The 18592-nt window shown below is 37.2% G+C and overlaps 2 protein-coding genes across 4 annotated transcripts; both read right to left on the bottom strand.

The window, feature by feature from the left end:
* Positions 1 to 1257: 1257 nt before the first annotated feature.
* LOC133681335 (ABC transporter B family member 11-like) lies at positions 1258 to 7047 on the bottom strand. Its single transcript, XM_062104373.1, has 12 exons — positions 6690 to 7047; positions 6480 to 6534; positions 6215 to 6390; positions 5890 to 6111; positions 5562 to 5800; positions 4888 to 5413; positions 4471 to 4744; positions 3192 to 4072; positions 2752 to 3018; positions 2412 to 2675; positions 1976 to 2269; positions 1258 to 1780 (listed from the first exon to the last, which is right to left on the bottom strand). Exons 1-12 carry the CDS (start codon positions 7014 to 7016, stop codon positions 1424 to 1426), a joined length of 3882 nt encoding a protein of 1293 aa, XP_061960357.1. The 5' UTR covers positions 7017 to 7047; the 3' UTR covers positions 1258 to 1423.
* Positions 7048 to 7985: 938 nt separating this feature from the next.
* Positions 7986 to 17990, bottom strand: LOC133682112 (ABC transporter B family member 21-like). Of its 3 annotated transcripts, none has more exons than XM_062105375.1 (13): positions 14074 to 14278; positions 13339 to 13742; positions 13132 to 13186; positions 12853 to 13028; positions 12533 to 12754; positions 12216 to 12454; positions 11607 to 12132; positions 11212 to 11485; positions 9887 to 10770; positions 9429 to 9695; positions 9080 to 9343; positions 8681 to 8974; positions 7986 to 8449 (listed from the first exon to the last, which is right to left on the bottom strand). In XM_062105375.1, the coding sequence occupies exons 2-13, from the start codon at positions 13666 to 13668 to the stop codon at positions 8093 to 8095; spliced, it is 3888 nt and encodes a 1295-aa protein (XP_061961359.1). In that variant the 5' UTR covers positions 13669 to 13742; positions 14074 to 14278; the 3' UTR covers positions 7986 to 8092. The 3 variants fall into 3 exon arrangements, with proteins under 3 accessions (XP_061961359.1, XP_061961358.1, XP_061961360.1); XM_062105374.1 differs by having other exon boundaries at positions 13339 to 13737; XM_062105376.1 differs by lacking the exons at positions 13132 to 13186; positions 13339 to 13742; positions 14074 to 14278 and adding exons at positions 17439 to 17493; positions 17649 to 17990.
* Between the last annotated feature and the right edge of the window lie 602 nt (positions 17991 to 18592).

The following is an 18592-nucleotide window of genomic DNA, read 5'->3' as shown; positions in this document are numbered from 1 at the left end:
CCAGTACTGCAGTGCAGTTTCTGATGACCAGCAGTTCAAGATCACACGGAAGAATTGGGATAATTATGGTTATTTAATTTGATTTCTTGAATTATTAAGTAATGGTTCTTCGCAGCGTAAGAAAAGCCATAGGGAAATGCAATGTAGCCATCGCCGAAGATGACACGACGTTTTAAGATCTTGTAAAGATTGCTACCATATCACTTGAATTTCTTAATTTATATAAGAAGAAGATCGTGCAGTCCTTCTGCCTTCAGTGACAACTTAATTCACAAATGAAACTCTTGACCTGATAGAATATATATATATATAAAAAGCTTGAAGGCTTGACCGTATAAGGAATTAATTTGGCAAAAGGCTAGCAAGTTTGAAACCGATGATCTCACGCCCCCAGCAGGATGACTTTCCAGGGAACTGCTGTGGAAATATATGAGATAGATTTTGACAAAATAAGAGGTTGATTGGAGAAAGATTAGACTGCTCTTTTCTTCGGAGCACGCCAAGAAATTATAGCCAAGTGGATCAAAACCATAGCCCTTTGAAGATGGTGTGTTTTCCAGGCATCTTGCAGTTTCATGACTAAAATGAAGCCACCAATAAATCATCATCGTCCAAGTCAATTTCAGGGGGTCCTCCCCACCGGTTCCTTACTCGCTTGATAAACTAGGAGTGGCCAAAATCTTCTCTCTTTTTTTTTTTATATATATATATATATATTAAAGATGGGACAGAATATTTGAATGATAGGGACAAGACTCGCAGCCCATCTATGACTTTTGATCTCCTGAATTAAAATTCATTTCCAACGCCGTAGGAATTTCGGAATTCGTTAAAAACTGGAGTCATTGGCTAGCTCTCTTTAGTTTTTTCCACACCGATTCCCACCAAAATGGTCAACTGTTTATATTCTTACTCCACATAATGAGCTACAAGCAAGTACTGTGTTTGTTTTTTGACTTTTTCTGTCTGCCCCTGCTTTTAAAAAGTTTGATTTTTTTAAATTAAATTTTTTAGTATTTTTATATTGTTTTGGTATGTTAATATCAAAAATAAATTTAAAAAAAATAAAAAATTATTTCAATATATTTTTAAGCAAAAAAACATTTTAAAAAGTAATTTTTTAATTTTAAATATTATCTAATAATATTAATTTGATATATTTTAAAGAAAAAAAACAGTTTTATCATAATCTTAAATACTGTTTATTGATGCTGCATTAGGGTTACTTTTTTGAAAATCCAACGACACTCTGTAAGCTAAGCAACAAATCTGTAGCGTATAGCTTCTTTCGCTGCCAGTATTCATTGGTCAGAACTTGCACTACATTTTAAAAGAAGACAAACAGGTTTGGAAAAAGAGGAGATAGCAGCCCGCCATTAAATAATGAAGTGGCTGAATAATTGGAAGTGCTGAGTTCGTTGACTTAAGCTGTCGAGGCAGTCATGTGGAGGGCAACCAAGGAGGCGTAAAAACCATCTTTGATATTGATCAAAGTATCATGCTTGCCTTTCTCTACAATAACTCCATTTTTAACCACTGCAATAACATCTGCATTCTTGATTGTAGATAACCGGTGGGCTACAACGACCGTAGTCCTGTTCACCACGACTCGGTCCAGTGCATCTTGAACAGTTCTCTCAGATTCAGCATCCAGTGCACTGGTAGCCTCGTCCAGTAGAAGCACTCTGGGACTTTTGACTATAGCACGTGCAATGGCTACCCTTTGTTTCTGCCCCCCTGACAATTGGACACCTCGCTCTCCTACTATGGTATCATAACCCTGCATTTTGCGTTATGATATTAGCATCTTGGCTTCCAGTAACAACATTAAGAGAGTGCATGCCTGAGTTTTTATTCCTAGCTATTTCTGCAAAAGCCTACTAGATAGAACCTCTACCATAGCTGCTTGCTTTAACAAATGTAGCCGTGTACTTAATATCAGGAGATGATCACTGCTCCATAATTCTCTAATTACCTGTTGTAGACTACTGATGAAATTGTGTGCATTGGCTAGCTCTGATGCAGCTAAAATCTCTGTCTCCGTCGCTTTCCCTTGTTTTCCATATGCAATGTTGGCACGGATTGTATCATTAAATAGGACTGGTTCTTGGCTCACGAGTCCCATCTGCTGCCTCAGCCACTTGAGTTGGAGACTTTGAATGTCAACTCCATCTAGAGTTATATGACCTGAATGAGGATCATAAAATCTTTGCAACAATGATATCACCGTTGATTTCCCACTTCCACTCTCTCCAACCAGGGCTACAGTCTAAGACAACAGATTCAAACTAAAACAATTAAGAAATTGACATTTCAAACGAAATGACAGCACTGGTTCCAGGATTCCATTTTTCTTAAGACAATATGCTAGGAACAATTAAGCAGATGGGTTTTAAAGCATGAGAAATTACCTTGCCAGAATGAATCACCAAGCTGAGGTCTCGGAAAATTTGAATATCTGGCCTAGTTGGATACTTGAAGCTTATGTGATGAAGTTCAATCTCTCCTCTCACACTGTCTAATTTCGTACCTGACTCGTCACTTGGATCCATCTTTGACTTTCGGTCTATAATAGAGAATATGGATGCAGCTGCAGTCTTGGCACTGGAGGAATCAGGACCGAAGGAACTTGTTTGAGAAATTCCAATAGCTGCCATGGTCAAAGCGAAGAAAACCTGCCAGAAGACACATGGATAAGTATCATTAAAACGTTAGTAGTCTCCATGAAAATAATTAGGAAGATATGCCCACCCGAAAAACTTCTGTAAATGTTGTTTTCCCATGCTGGACAAGTTGAGCTCCCGCATAGAAACTGGTTGCATAGACAGAAAACAGTAAGAAGAAAGAAACTCCAAATCCTGTTCCACAGATCAGCCCTTGCTTTATTCCTGTCTCCATAGGGCCTTCACATTTCTTTTTGTATAATTGCATCACCTTCTCTTCAGCACAGAAAGAGGCAACAGTTCTTATGCTGCCTACAGCATCATTTGCAACTTGACTTGCTTCCTCATACATCATCTGCAGCCATTTCGATTAGTGATTCGACGATTAATTTCAAATGGTAAACTTGACAAATAGTAATTTCTGAGAGAAGGCTGGGAACATGAATAAAACTTCTTTTACTTGTCAAAATTCAAATTCTTTAGCTTATTACTGCAATCAAATACAAGGTCACGAGTTAAAAACAATACCTTTGCATCTGCACTAAATCCTTTCATGAACTTTATTTGAATAATTCCATTGAGTCCTACTAGAGGAATTAGTACAAGGATAATCAAGGCCAATTGCCAACATGCAGTGAAGGCAATGACCAAACCTGCTGTTGCTGATGCGATGTTTTGAACCATCTGAGCTAGAGAGTCTCCAACCAGAGCACGCACTGTTGCTGCATCTGCTGAGAGTCTAGCACCAATTACCCCACTTGAATGCTCAGGCTCATCGAACCAGCCGACCTCCATGTGAACTACCTTCTCAAAACAAAGAGATCGAATCCTTTGGATTAATTTGCATCCAGCCACAGAAAATAAGTATGTTTGTGTTGGAAACACCAAAAATGATGCCAGGCCAAGCGTCATAAACATTAGTGCCCAGAACTTGGAATCCTTTCTCAATTCATGCGGTGGTTCAAAAAATGTTTTAATCACATTGGAAAGTAGGACGCCAAAAATTGGAAATATGACACCATTAAGAATTGCAGCGATAGCTCCAGCTATAAGTACCGGGATCTCTGGCTTGTTCAGATAAGCAAGGCGGCGGATTGGGCCATCTGGAGTTTTTGGTTTATGTGAAGAAGCTTCTACTTCTCCCGGGGCATTATCAGTGTCAGGGTCACTGAATCCAGCAGTATGTAAACCTAATGAGACTGAGAGTGGGCTTATATTTCCTGCTCCAGAAGATCCCCTGCTTAAAGATCGTTCCAGTGAAATTCTTGGACTCGACTGTCTAAAGGATTCCATTGTAATATCTGACATGTGGTCTTCCGTTTCATGCTCTGACTCTTTATTTACTTCTTGTAAACGTATAAGCTGCGAGTAAGCTCCTTCAGGATCCTTGAGTAGTTCTGAATGCGAGCCTGATCAATTAACAGAAGTGCTTTAAATTGTATTATCTCCTTATTTCTTTTGCATCAAGAATCAAGATGTCCGAACAAATAATCCCTCAGTAGCCAGGAGAAATAACTAGTTTGGAATTTAATCTGGAGGCTGTTCTAAGTTTGTACGATATAGAACTGACTTGTCTGCCGAAAGTTAGAGCATGCTGGTACAACAAATTAAGCACATATATCTGCTACTACACGTGTATTGAAACTAGGTAAATGAGTAGGATTATTCTATGTCAGCATGTATAAATATCCATAACATGAAAGGAAATACACAAAACGTTTCAGAATGGATAAAGAATATATATCAGTGAGAAGAAGTTAGACAAGCATTTCTGACATTGCTCTATATGTAGATAGTTATGAGATACCTTTTTCCACTATCTTGCCATGGTGAATAACTGAAATCAAATCAACATTTCTCACAGTGCTCAAACGATGGGCAACAATGAGAGTTGTTCGATTGACCATAATCCTATCTAGTGCCTCCTGCACTATCCTTTCTGATTCTGCATCAAGTGCACTTGTAGCTTCATCTAAAAGCAAAATTCGTGGATCTTTCAGAATTGCTCTTGCTATTGCAATTCTCTGTTTCTGCCCACCTGACATCTGAGTTCCATGCTCACCAACCATGGTGTCTAGTCCCTGGATAGCAAAATTCAACGGTCCAAATTAAATTAAAGAAGGAAAACCTGGAGATCCAGTCCCCCAACCAAAAAAAATAAAAATGAAAACAATATAAATTGGCATAGAGGGTATAATAACTAATAGAGGGAACCACTTATAACCTGAGGTAGTTTATCTATGAATTTAGCAGCATTGGCAAGTTCAGCTACTGCTCTTATCTCTTCAGTAGTTGCACCATCTTTTCCATACGCAATGTTATCCCTTATGCTGGACGTAAACAACACAGGTTCTTGGCTGACAAGACCAATTTTCTCTCGGATCCACTTAAGTTGAAATTCTTTGAGGTTAATACCATCTATGAGCACTTCACCAGCTTGTGGATCATAAAATCTCTCTATCAGACTGATGACTGTTGACTTTCCACTTCCACTTTGTCCAACCAAAGCTGCAGTTATGCCACTTGGGACGAGAAGAGAAAGACCAGAAAATATTTGATCATCGGGTCTGGCTGGATAACTGAAATACACATCCCTCAATTCTATATCCCCGTTGATGTCCTTCAATATCTTTCCCCTCATTTCGTAAGCGTCTATCTTAGGCTCCCTACTGATAGTCTGAAACATTTTAGAAGCTGCAGCTTGACCAGCCACAAATGCACTCATGCAGGGAGATGCCTGACCTAGTGACCTGACACATTCGTATGGTCAATCATAAAGAAAATACGACGAATTGTTAAGAAAAATATTGAATGCTTGAACATCAATTTATGTTTTGGTTTCTGCAGCCGTCGTTGTGCATGTAAGTGTGTGTATGTTTGCTTCATAAAGGAACTCACGTGGATCCGATCAACAGAGCAACAATCACATTAATCACTGTGCCCCCAGTGTATCCTTTTTCCACTATCAGCTTCCCACCAAACCATATTGCCAAAGCATAGCTGCTGAAGATTACTAACATAACAATGCCAATACCTAATCCAGTCGCTAAGCCTTCTTGAACCCCGGATTTGTAAGCAGTAATGAGAAACTTCTGGTAATTGCTTATGGCTTGCTCTTCACAAGTAAATGACGCGACCTGGATTAAAGTTAAACAATCAGCACTCTTTACTGGTTTTTCTTTGCCTTTTTGCTAAGAAAAGTCCAGTTCTACGTATGTAAACATACAGTTCTGATCGAGCCAAGTGTCTGTTCAACGACAATTGCTGCTTTTGCATAAGCAGTTTGTCCAAGAGATGCTTTCCTAGATATCATTATTGACATGGCCGCACCAGCTATCACAATCAGGGGAATGGAAGATAACATGACAAGAGTAAGAAGCCATCCTTGGACAAATGCTATTGCAAAGCCTCCAAAGAATGTTGATAGCAGCTGTATAAATTTCCCAACCTGAATGAAATAATAAGGCTTATCTAACCACAAAAACATGGCAATATGTATAAAATCCACTGTAGTTTTTCCTTCTGGTTAGAGTACAAGAACAGTTTAGTACCTTTTCACCCATGGCATCTTGTATAAGAACAGTGTCACCAGACATTCTACCAACAACCTCTCCAGTGTTTGTTTCCTTATCAAAAAAGGCAACGTCTTGCTTCAGTATGGTTTTCAAATATGTACCCCTTATCCGAGCAGCCTGCCTCTCTCCCGTGACCATCCAGCAAGCCACCTCTGACAAACAACAGAAAAGCTTTAATAATCCCAAATTCCTGAAAAATAAGACACTTTCAGTACGTTAGCATTATTGGGTATGTACTCACGCAGAAATGATCCTACACCAGACCCCACTGCCAAGTAGACAAATTTGAGAGATACCTGAAATGTTCGCAGTTAACAAATTAGCAACATCTTTATGCGAAGAAAAATAATTACAGAACCAAAAATCTAATGCTCCTGATCAGAAACATACAGAACTAACTTGTGCTTAAGGCATCTCAGCTGATAGAAACATTAATGCTCATTGTACTTACCTTGGACACTAAATGCACCACATTTTCATTATGCTGATTTTGTCCGAAAGAATTAATCACGTCTCCCAATAGAATTGACATAAGGGGCAAAGATATTCCATTTCCAACAGCACCAATCGAGCCAATGATCATCAAAACAGTATCTGTGGAATCTGCAAACGAAAAGAGCTTGGGGAATGGCACAGTTTTAGTTTTCCCATCTTCTTTGCTCCTCTCTTGCTTTTCTAGTTCCTTATTCGGGCCTGAACTTTTCTCCTTCCCTTCCTGTCTTTTCGATGTGGTGGCCTCGTCCATACTCTCACCATTTCTGCCGTTCTCTAGGGCCATAACACCAACCTAAAGGTATTACCGGTTCTCAATTTACTCTCGGAATATATATAACGAAGTTTGCAGCTGCAGAGCACAAGCAGATCTGCAACTTTAAATCGCAGGCCTTACTAAATTTTTACTGAAACAAATATAATACACCTCTAGAAGAAAAAAATTCCAGCAGTCCAAATAGCATGCACAGTACTAATTAACATTAAAAAAAAAGAGTGCGAGAATAACAAATGAAAGAGAAAAATCAAGATGGCCAAAAACCTTGTTAAAAGAAGAATCAGCAAAAAGTTACCGAACAACTGGGTCGAAAGTCATTATTTCAGATTTGGTTTTTGTGGTTGCTCTCCCTGTTTCAGCTTTTAATAATCCCCACCACTCCTATGCAGTGAGTCTTCCTTTTGCTTCTAGTGCAAGTTTTGTTAAAATTAAGATGGCAGTCACTTTCTACTGAACATCAAGTCATCTTAGATTCAACATCGATTACTTGCAAGTTAATGGGCAACTGATCTACCTGAGTTAGATTCAACATCGTTTACTTGCAAGTTAATGGGCAACTGATCTACCTGAGTGTATCTACGATTGTTTTATATAGTAATTAATTTCTTCGTTCTTGTGCAGAGGGAATGAGTATTATTAATTTAATTAGGCCTGCGATGTGATGATTGGAGGGCCAACCTTGAATCTAGCATGACTACAGTGTCAAGGTACCATCAAACGGTGACGCGACTAAACCATAGGACATGGGTCACAACCTGTCATCCATTACTTTGATCTCAACAACAGATTCATATCCAGCTTCGCATGAATCTGAGGATTTCATGAAAACTTTGGTCATTGCCTCTAATGTTGTCTTCTCCTTAATTTCTAATTCCCAAAATAAGCTGATTAGCTGTGTTAATTGATAATCAATTACTACAACAGTGGAACCTTTTTTTTTGTTCACGTTTGTATACCAGAAATTGCAGTGTTATTCCGTAAAAAAAACAAGAAAACTTGATGTTTACAAAATTTCATCAGTGTTTGAAACAAGAAGATGACAGCCCTTTATAAATAATGCGTGCTAGAAAAATTGCAGGGGTGAATCAAGAAGTTGAGGCACTCATGTGAAGAGCTACTAAGGAGGCATAAAAGCCGTCTTTGATATGGATCAAAGTCTCATGCTTTCCTTTCTCTACAATAACTCCATTTTTCACCACGGCAATAACGTCTGCATTCTTGATTGTAGATAACCGATGGGCGACAACCACTGTAGTCCTACTCACCATTACTCTGTCCAGTGCATCTTGAACCACTCTTTCAGATTCAGCATCTAGCGCACTGGTAGCCTCATCCAATAGAAGTATTTTGGGACTTTTGACCATAGCGCGAGCAATAGCCACCCTTTGTTTTTGCCCCCCTGACAATTGGGTTCCTCGCTCCCCGACAACAGTATCGTATCCCTGCATTTTGCATGGTCGCAAGTCAACAAAATTACACAAGCATCTTAGCAAAATATTCAATCTGATAACAACCGCCTAAAGATAGTGCATGAATTATCTTTGATTCTTATCAGTCAAAAGGCCTATTGGAAGTTATATCACAGCTGCTTGCTTGAGCAAATTAAGTTACTACTTGTACCTGCAGAAGATGATATCAATGGAAACGATTACTGATAAAATGTTAATTCTAACCTGTTGTAAACCACTAATGAACTTGTGTGCATTGGCCAGCTCCGATGCAGCTAGAATTTCTGCTTCCGTTGCCTTCCCTTCCTTTCCATATGCAATGTTGGCACGGATTGTTTCATTAAAGAGAACAGGTTCTTGGCTCACAAGCCCCATCTGCTGCCTCAGCCACTTAAGTTGGAGACTCTGAATATCAATTCCATCAAGAGTTATATGGCCTGAATCGGGATCGTAAAATCTTTGCAATAATGAGATCACCGTTGATTTCCCACTTCCACTTTCTCCAACCAGGGCAACAGTCTAAAAGAAGGCATTTTAAATGATATGAGTTTCCTACTTTCAGAATTCCATTACTCTTAAAAAAACATGCTTGAAAGGATTTGATTTAGAGCATGAATAATTGACCTTGCCAGAATGAGTAGCCAAGCTCAGGTCTCGGAAAATTTCAATGTCCGGCCTGCTTGGATACTTGAAGCTTATATGACGAAGTTCAATTTCTCCTTTCACATTGTCTAATGTCGTTCCCGACTCATCACGTGGATCAATCTTCGACTTTCGGTCTATAATAGCAAATATGGAAGCAGCTGCTCCCTTGGCTTTTGAGGAATCAGGAGCAAAGGAGCTTGATTGAGAAATTCCAATTGCTGCCATGGTTAAAGCAAAGAAAACCTACGAGGAGACACATAATTTAGTATTATTAAAATGTCTATAAAGATCTCATCGAAAAATTTATACACAAGGAAGATATACCCACTCGAAAAACATCCGCGAAAGTTGTTTTCCCATGCTGGACAAGTTGAGCTCCCACATAGAAAGTAGTTGCGTAGACAGAATACAGTAAAAAGAAAGAAACTCCAAATCCTGTTCCACTGATCATCCCTTGCCTTATTCCAGTCCTCATAGGGCCTTCACATTTCCTTCTGTATAATTGCATCACCTTCTCTTCAGCACAGAAAGAGGCAACGGTTCTTATGCTGCCAACAGCGTCATTTGCAACTTGACTTGCTTCCTCGTACATTTTCTACAACCATTTAGAGCAGCGAATGTGATTATTATTTTTTTGGGAACATTTGATGATTAATTTAAAATAGAAAAGGCAGCAAATGGTGATTTCTGAGAAAGGCTCCGTGGAACATGAGTTAAACTTCTTTTACATGTCAAAACTCGCTCGCTGCTGTAATAAAATACTAGGTCATGAATCAAAGAGTGTACCTTTGCATCTGCGCTGAATCCTTTCATGAACTTTATCTGTACAAATCCATTGAGTCCTATTAAAGGAAGGAGTACAAGGATTACCAATGCCAATTGCCAGGATGCAGTAAAGGCAATGACCAAACCCGCAACAGCTGATGCGATGTTCTGAACCAACTGGGAAAGAGAATCTCCGACCAGAGCACGCACTGTTGCTGCATCTGCTGACAGCCTAGCACCAATTGCTCCGCTTGAGTGCTCAGGCTCGTCGAACCAACCGACCTCCATGTGAACCACCTTCTCAAAACACATAGATCGGATCCTTTGGATTAATTTGCAACCGGCCACCGAAAATAAGTATGTTTGTGTTGGATACACCACAAATGATGCCAGGCCAAGCGTCATAAACATTAGTGCCCAGAACTTGGAATCCTTTCTCAATTCATCAGGCGGTTCAAAAAATGTTTTAATTACGCTGGATAGTAGTAGACCGTAAATCGGAAGTATGACCCCATTGAGAATTGCAGCCATAGATCCAGCAATCAGCACTGGAACCTCTGGCTTGTTGAGATACGCAAGGCGGCTGATCGGGACATCTGGTGTTTGTTGTGTCTGTGGAGAAACTTCTAATTCCGATGTGGGATTATCGGGGACATTGAATCCAGTAGGCAAACCAAATGACAGTGACAACGAGTTGCGACCGCTATGTCCTACACCAGATGATCCCCGACTTATGGACCGTTTCAGTGAGATTCTTTGACTTGACGACTGTCTTAAGGACTCTGCAGAAAGAGCTGACTTCTTGGGGTCTTCTGTTTCTTGTTTGGACTCTTTGTTAACTTCTTGTAAGCGTATAAGCTGAGAATAAGCTCCTTCAGGATCCTTGAGGAGATCTGAATGTGAACCTGATCAATCAATGAAATGGATATTTCACATAATGTATGAAAATCCAGGAAGTTCCGTGACCCCTCTTATCCAGAAGACTTAAACAAGTTCAGGAATTAGTCAGAAAATTACCCTAACTAAATTGTAGATTGCAGAAATGATTTTGCTGCAGAAAATGAGTGCGTGAATCATGATGGTGCAGCATAGAATATATATCTGCTATATGCCTATGTGAAACTAGGTAAATAAGTAGGAGGTTTCATAAAATATTAAATAAAATGTATGATGTGTATAAAAATCCTTAACATGACTGAAAATATCAAATATTTTGGATCCTGGATCTATAGAGAATATGTGGCAGTGCAGAGACCAGAAAGTTTACAGCAAAGGAATTTCTCAGCAGGATCGCGACATATTTTTATGTTTCTTCATATGATAATCATGCATGCTTAATTATATACCTTTCTCAACCATCTTCCCACGGTAAATAACTGCAATCATATCAGCATTTCTCACAGTGCTCAAACGGTGGGCAACAATTACAGTTGTTCGATTGACCATAATCCGGTCTAATGCCTCCTGCACTATCCTTTCCGATTCTGCATCAAGTGCGCTTGTAGCTTCATCCAAAAGTAAAACCCGTGGATCTTTCAGAATGGCTCTTGCTATGGCAATTCTCTGTTTCTGTCCCCCAGACAGCTGAGTTCCATGTTCACCAACCATGGTGTCTATTCCCTGGATACAAAAGTTGAAACCAAATTAGATAAAAAAACTGAGGCGATCTGAACCTCCTCCTATCCAAAAAATAAAAAAATGACAACACTAGAAATTTGTGAAGAGGGAACCAGTTTAAAACCTGAGGTAGTTTATCGATGAATTTAGCAGCATTGGCAAGTTCAGTTGCAGCTCTTATCTCTTCAGTAGTTGCACCATCTTTTCCATATGCAATGTTATCCTTAATGCTGGATGCAAACAACACAGGTTCTTGGCTGACAAGACCAATTTTCTCCCGAATCCACTTGAGCTGAAACTCTTTGAGGTTAGTGCCATCTATGAGAACTTCACCAGCTTGTGGATCATAAAATCTCTCTATCAGACTGATCACCGTTGACTTTCCGCTTCCACTTTGTCCAACCAATGCGGTAGTTGTTCCGCTAGGGATGAAAAGAGAGAATCCAGAAAATATCTGCTCATCTGGTCTGGCTGGATAAGTGAAATACACATCCCTCAACTCTACATCTCCACTGATGTCATCCAATATCTTTCCCCTTGTATCGGAAGAATCTATCTCTGGCTTTCTATTTATAGTCTCAAACATCTTGTAAGCTGCAGCTTGACCAGCTGCAAACGCACTCATGCAGGGAGATGCTTGCCCTAGGGACCTGAACCATTCATATGATTAAACCATAAAATTAAACAAAGAAAGAATTTTTTAAAGTGGATATTGCTTCATAATGGAACTCACATAGAGCCGGTTAAAACAGCAACAATCACGTTAGTAACATCACCCCCAGTGTATCCTTTTTCCAAAATCATCTTTCCACCAAACCATATTGCCAAAGCGTAGCTGCAGAACACAAGTAGCGTAACGATGCCAAGGCCTAATCCAGCAGTAAAGCCTTCTTGAACACCAGAGGTATACGCAGTAGCAAGAAACTTCTTGTAATTACTTATGGCTTGCTTCTCCCCGGTAAATGATGCAACCTGGATACAAGTTAAACAATTAACATTCTATAATGAATTTTTATCCAGGCACATCTTGTTCTTTATATGTACACGTACTGTTCTAATTGAACCAATTGACTGTTCTACTACAGTAGCTGCTTTAGCGTAAGCAGTTTGGCCACGAGATGCCATCCTAGCTATTATGATGGCCAGTCCTGCACCAGAAATCACAAGCAGGGGAATGGAGGATAACATGACAAGAGTAAGTAGCCACCCTTTAACAAATGCAACGATGAAGCCTCCAATGAATGTTGATACCAGCTGTATAAATTTCCCAACCTGCACGAACAGTACGTGTATTTAGCCAGAAAAAAAATATTGGCAATATGGATAAAATTCACTGTGTTTTTTTCCATCTGATAAGAACAGTGTTGTACCTTTTCACCCATAGCATCTTGTATAAGAACAGTGTCACCAGACATTCTACCAACAACCTCTCCAGTGTTCGTTTCCTTGTCAAAAAAGGCAACGTCTTGCTTCAGTATGGTTTTCAAATATGTACCCCTTATCCGAGCAGCTTGTCTCTCTCCCGTGACCATCCAGCAAGCCACCTCTGACAAACAACAAGAACAGGTTTATAAATCCACAATGCTTGATGCATTAAACAAGTCCTTTGTAACAGCAAGGTAGCATTGCTGAGTTAATAATGTACTTACGAAGAAATGCTGCTACAGCAGAACCAATTCCCAAGTAGACAAAATTGAGAGCCACCTAAGAAGAGTTCGTAGCATATCTATATCAGAAACTGAGTTCCAAAAATTCAATTGTACATCTTCCAGAGCAGAAAGAAAGGTGCATAATGTTGCTTATCCTTGAAAGCATTTTTTTCGATTGAAACAGGAATATATGTTGATTATGTTTACCTTAGTAACTGAATCCACAACATCTTTGTTATTCTGGTTTTGTCCAAAAGAATTAACCAGATCACCAAACAGTATTGACATAATCGGAAAGGATGCTCCATTTCCAACAGCACCAATCGTCCCAAGGATCATCAACAATATATCTGTAGAATCCGCAAATGAAAAGAGCTTGAGAAAGGGAACGGTTTTAGTTTCCTCATCTCCTTTACTCTTCACTGGCTCTTGTTGGTCCCCCCTTCCACCAGAACTCTTCTCCTCCACCTCCAGGCTTTTTGATGTGCTCGCCTCATCCATACTCTTATCACCATTTCTGCCGTTCTCGACAGCCATCGCTCGAACCTCAAGATATTAATCTAATCCTCAATTTGCTCTCAGAATATGCAAAGACTTGTATTGCAGCTGCACTAGAGCACAAAAAATCAGCAACTTTTAATGGAGGTCATTTAATATTGCAACCAAAGATTAAAAAAAATAAATGATAAAGGATCAGAAAATGGGAGATACATTCGTTTTTAGTTATTGAGCTGTTCAAGGGGGAAAAAAAATGGCACCTAGATTGACCACACCTATTAGTTTGATCTTGAAGTGATAAATCGAAGTACTCTTCAAGTAAGATGAAGGAGAGACGGGAGATATATATATATATATATATTAAACAGAAAACAAGATTCCAGTCCATTTTTAATGTTGGAAAAAACACACACACAGAACAAGGGAGGGAGGGAATTTACTTACAGAAGAAGAAACGGAATATGGGAGTAGTTGAACTTGAAATAATTAAGAAGTAGTATGATATGATTTAATGGTAGTTCTTTGGCTGCTCTATGAGCTGTTGGATTTGGGTTACCATTTATTCATTCACCCCGGGAGCCTGTTTGGGAGTGTGTGGCTTATATAACAGGGAGCAGTACTGCTTCCTTTAGCTTCAAGCGCACCCATCGTTTGGATTGTATTCCGTTACCTCGTCAACCAGTCCAAATCCTTATGTTGTTTTTTTTTTTATAATACTGTGGGATTGTAGTGTGATATTTTATAAATTATTTTTAATATTAATATATTAAAATGATTTAAAATTATTAAATAAAAATTAATTTTATTATATTTTTAAATTTTAATAAAAAATATATTCATCTTTAATTTCAATATAAACAGGTACAAAGATTTTTGATATTACAATTATAAACCGTGATATTAATTAATTGTAGTGGTAAATTCTTATTTTTAAAAGAATGTTATTTTATCAATAACAAATTTATGATATTATTTTGTTTTTTGTTTTTATATGCTAATTACCCAATTACCTGATTCTTTTTATTTATTTTTCTTAATTTTTTACATGAAAAGGTGGGCTGTTTTGTTAAATTATTAAACTTATTTAAATAGGAGTTTCAAAGATTAAACGTAAATAATAATAATAATAAAAAATAAACCTTCTTAGCTTCTTGTATTAGACCCAATTTCTTTGGTGGCATAAATTCAACTTAACTACTGTTTGGTATTGTGTTTTAAATGAGGATTATGAAAATTTCGAATTTTTTATTTAAAATTATATATTTTTTTATTTTTAAATTATTTTGATCTTAATGCTAATATAAAAAGTAATTTTTTAAAAATAAAAAAATATTATTTTAATATATTTTTAAATAAAAATACATTAAAAAATAATACTCTTAAAAACTCAATTGACTGCAAGCAAGTTGTATCTACGACGTTAACATAATAATAATAATAATAATAATAATAATAATAATAATAATTCAGTTCAACCATTTATTTAATTATTCAAATAGACGTATTTCAATTTTGAATTTTCTCACATGTGGTATTTTCTTAAAGCAGAATCTTTAATTAAACACGTGCCAAAGAAAGAGGCGAGCTTTTCACCTCTTTTAAAAAAGAGTGGATTTTTTCTGCCCTTTATCTTGCGTGGTCATGAAGAAAAGGTTGCCTTTTGGCAACTAGTACATGCAATGAATCCAAATATTCAACTACACATGTCAATGTTTATTTTTGCAATGAAAAAAAAAAATTTAATTTTTGTAAAATTAATTTTTGATTTTATTAAATTATTTTGATGTATTAATATAAAAAATAAAAACAATATTATTTTAAAATATTTATATTTAAAAAGCATGTTTTTACAATATCAAACATTTTCTCAATGATATTTACACTAGAATATATATGGTATGATATTGTGATATAGAGGGCTTTTTAATTAAAAATGTATTAATTTTTTTTAATTTTTGATATCAACAAATTAAAATTATTTTAAAATACTTAATTTTTTTTAAATAAAACGCAAACTATAAGATATAAACAAACACTTGTTATATCTTATGGATAAACTGTGATGTTTAGAGACCATTATATAAACGGGTTTTGATTAAGTTTGAGTACGGCTTCGAAGCCGGTTCATTTTTTTTTTTTCCTGGGGCTCTCTTGCATGGTCGAATATCCTCTTAAAATAATTTATTTTGGCTATATATGTATACGATATGGTTATTCATGAAATAAATAATTTGTAAAAAATAAACTGGTTGCATGTTGACATAGATAAAAAGTTGATTTTAGTAGGAAAAGTAAAGTAGATATCTTCTGTTAAATTCCATGGCTATGTTAGATTCCTCGCTGTCTATTCTTTGCATACTTGTTGCATTGATTCTCTGGGTAAAGAAATTTTGTGTTGCATAATAGTTTCTTTGTAGTTTTATTGATATGGGAAAAATAAAAAATAAAATAGATCGGAAAAAAATAGCTGTAAGGGAAAATTCCAGTTCTGGATAAATACTTGTCATGCTTCTGTTCAAGTTATATATGTTTGTTCAAGTTTACGTTTGCACGAACCTGAGAGAAAAAAATAGGAGTCTAAATTATGTGCACATATTTGCTATTTATATGTATATATTTATCTGGGTATAATTTATTTGTTTATCTGGTGTGTGTTATCTTTTATTATTATTATTATTATTATGGATGTTCATGGGTTTTGAAGTTAATAATCATGTAAAATTTTAATAACTTTGAGGTTTATAAGACTCAAACTGGTAATTTTTAAAGAGCAAATCTCAGACTTGATCAGTGAGCTACACTTTAAGATTGTGTTATGTTTTTTGTGCATACAAGTCTAAACCTGTTGGTGAGAATTTGAGTAGAACTTTAATCGAGAGGATACGTAGCTCTGTGCTCGCAAAGGTGCCTCCCCGGCAAACTATTGATGTTTAGCACCAAGTTTACAATTAGATGAGGTTGGCGGTTCGCTGGTGAGGGAACTTTCCCACATTCAATGACTTGAAATATTAAAAAAATGATATTATTTGTCAACCTATTTATATATATTAAAAAAGAAATTGTTGGCGCCTCCTTTTGGTTTGTTTAAAAATTATTTTTGGTCATTTTAATTTTGAAATTACATGGTTAGATCCAAAGCTTCATTTTTATTTCATTTGAGTCTTAAAGCTTGAAAGAGAGGAGAAAGTTACTAGATTCTTCGTACGTAAACATACAGTTCTGATCGAGCCACGTGTCTGTTCAACGACAATTGCTGCTTTTGCATAAGCAGTTTGTCCACGAGATGCTGTCCTAGATATTATTATTGACATGGCCGCACCAGCTATCACAATCAGGGGAATGGAGGATAACATGACAAGAGTAAGAAGCCATCCTTGGACAAATGCTATTGCAGAGCCTCCAAAGAATGTTGATAGCAGCAGATGTATAAATTTCCCAACCTGAATGAAATAACAAGGCTTATTTAACCACAAAAACATGGCAATCTGTATAAAATCCACTGTAGTTTTTCCTTCTGGTTAGAGTACAAGAACAGTTTAGCACCTTTTCACCCACGGCATCTTGTATAAGAACAGCGTCACCAGACATTCTACCAACAACCTCTCCGGTGTTTGTTTCCTTGTCAAAAAAAGCAACATCTTGTCTTAGTATAGTTTTCAAATATGTACCCCGTATCCGAGCAGCCTGCCTCTCTCCCGTGACCATCCAGCAAGCCACCTCTGACAAACAACAGAAAAGCTTTAATAAATCCCAAATTCCTGAAAAATAAGACACTTACCGTACGTTAGCATTATTGGGTATGTACTCACGCAGAAATGATCCTACACCAGACCCCACTGCCAAGTAGACAAATTTGAGAGATACCTGAAATGTTCGCAGTTAACAAATTAGCAACATCTTTATGCGAAGAAAAATAATTACAGAACCAAAAATCTAATGCTCCTGATCAGAAACATACAGAACTAACTTGTGCTTAAGGCATCTCAGCTGATAGAAACATTAATGCTCATTGTACTTACCTTGGACACTAAATGCACCACATTTTCATTATGCTGATTTTGTCCGAAAGAATTAATCACGTCTCCTAATAGAATTGACATAAGGGGCAAAGATATTCCATTTCCAACAGCACCAATCGAGCCAATGATCATCAAAACAGTATCTGTGGAATCTGCAAACGAAAAGAGCTTGGGGAATGGCACAGTTTTAGTTTTCTCATCTTCTTTGCTCCTCTCTTGCTTTTCTAGTTCATTATTCGGGCCTGAACTTTTCTCCTTCCCTTCCTGTCTTTTCGATGTGGTGGCCTCGTCCATACTCTCAACATTTCTGCCGTTCTCTGGGGCCATAACACCAACCTAAAGGTATTACTGCTTCTCAATTTACTCTCGGAATATATATAACGAAGTTTGCAGCTGCAGAGCACAAGCAGATCTGCAACATTAAATCGCAGGCCTTACTAAATTTTTACTGAAACAAATATAATACACCTCTAGAAGAAATAAATTCCAGCAGTCCAAATTCTTCAAAGACAAAATAGCATGCACAGTACTAATTAACATTAAAAAAAAACGAAAGAGTGCGAAAATAACAAATGAAAGAGAAAAATCAAGATAGCCAAAAACCTTATTAAAAGAAGAATCAGCAAAAAGTTACCGAACAACTGGGTCGACAGTCATTATTTCAGATCTAGTTTTTGTGGTTGCTCTCCCTGTTTCAGCTTTTAATTTTCCCACCACTCCTATGCAGTGAGTCTTCCTTTTGCTTCTAGTGCAAGTTTTGTTAAAATTAATATGGCAGTCACTTTCTACTGAACATCAAGTCATCTTAGATTCAACATCGATTACTTGCAAGTTAATGGGCGACTGATCTACCTGAGTGTATCTACGATTGTTTTATATATTAATTAATTTCTATGCTCTTGTGCAGAGGGAATGATTATTATTAATTTAATGAGGCCTGCGAT

Source organism: Populus nigra, chromosome 2 (genome assembly GCF_951802175.1).
Source record: "Populus nigra chromosome 2, ddPopNigr1.1, whole genome shotgun sequence".
Taxonomy (NCBI): Eukaryota; Viridiplantae; Streptophyta; class Magnoliopsida; order Malpighiales; family Salicaceae; genus Populus; species Populus nigra.
The sequence above is the reverse complement of the archived record's forward strand: the minus strand, read 5'-3'. Positions and strand labels throughout refer to the sequence as shown.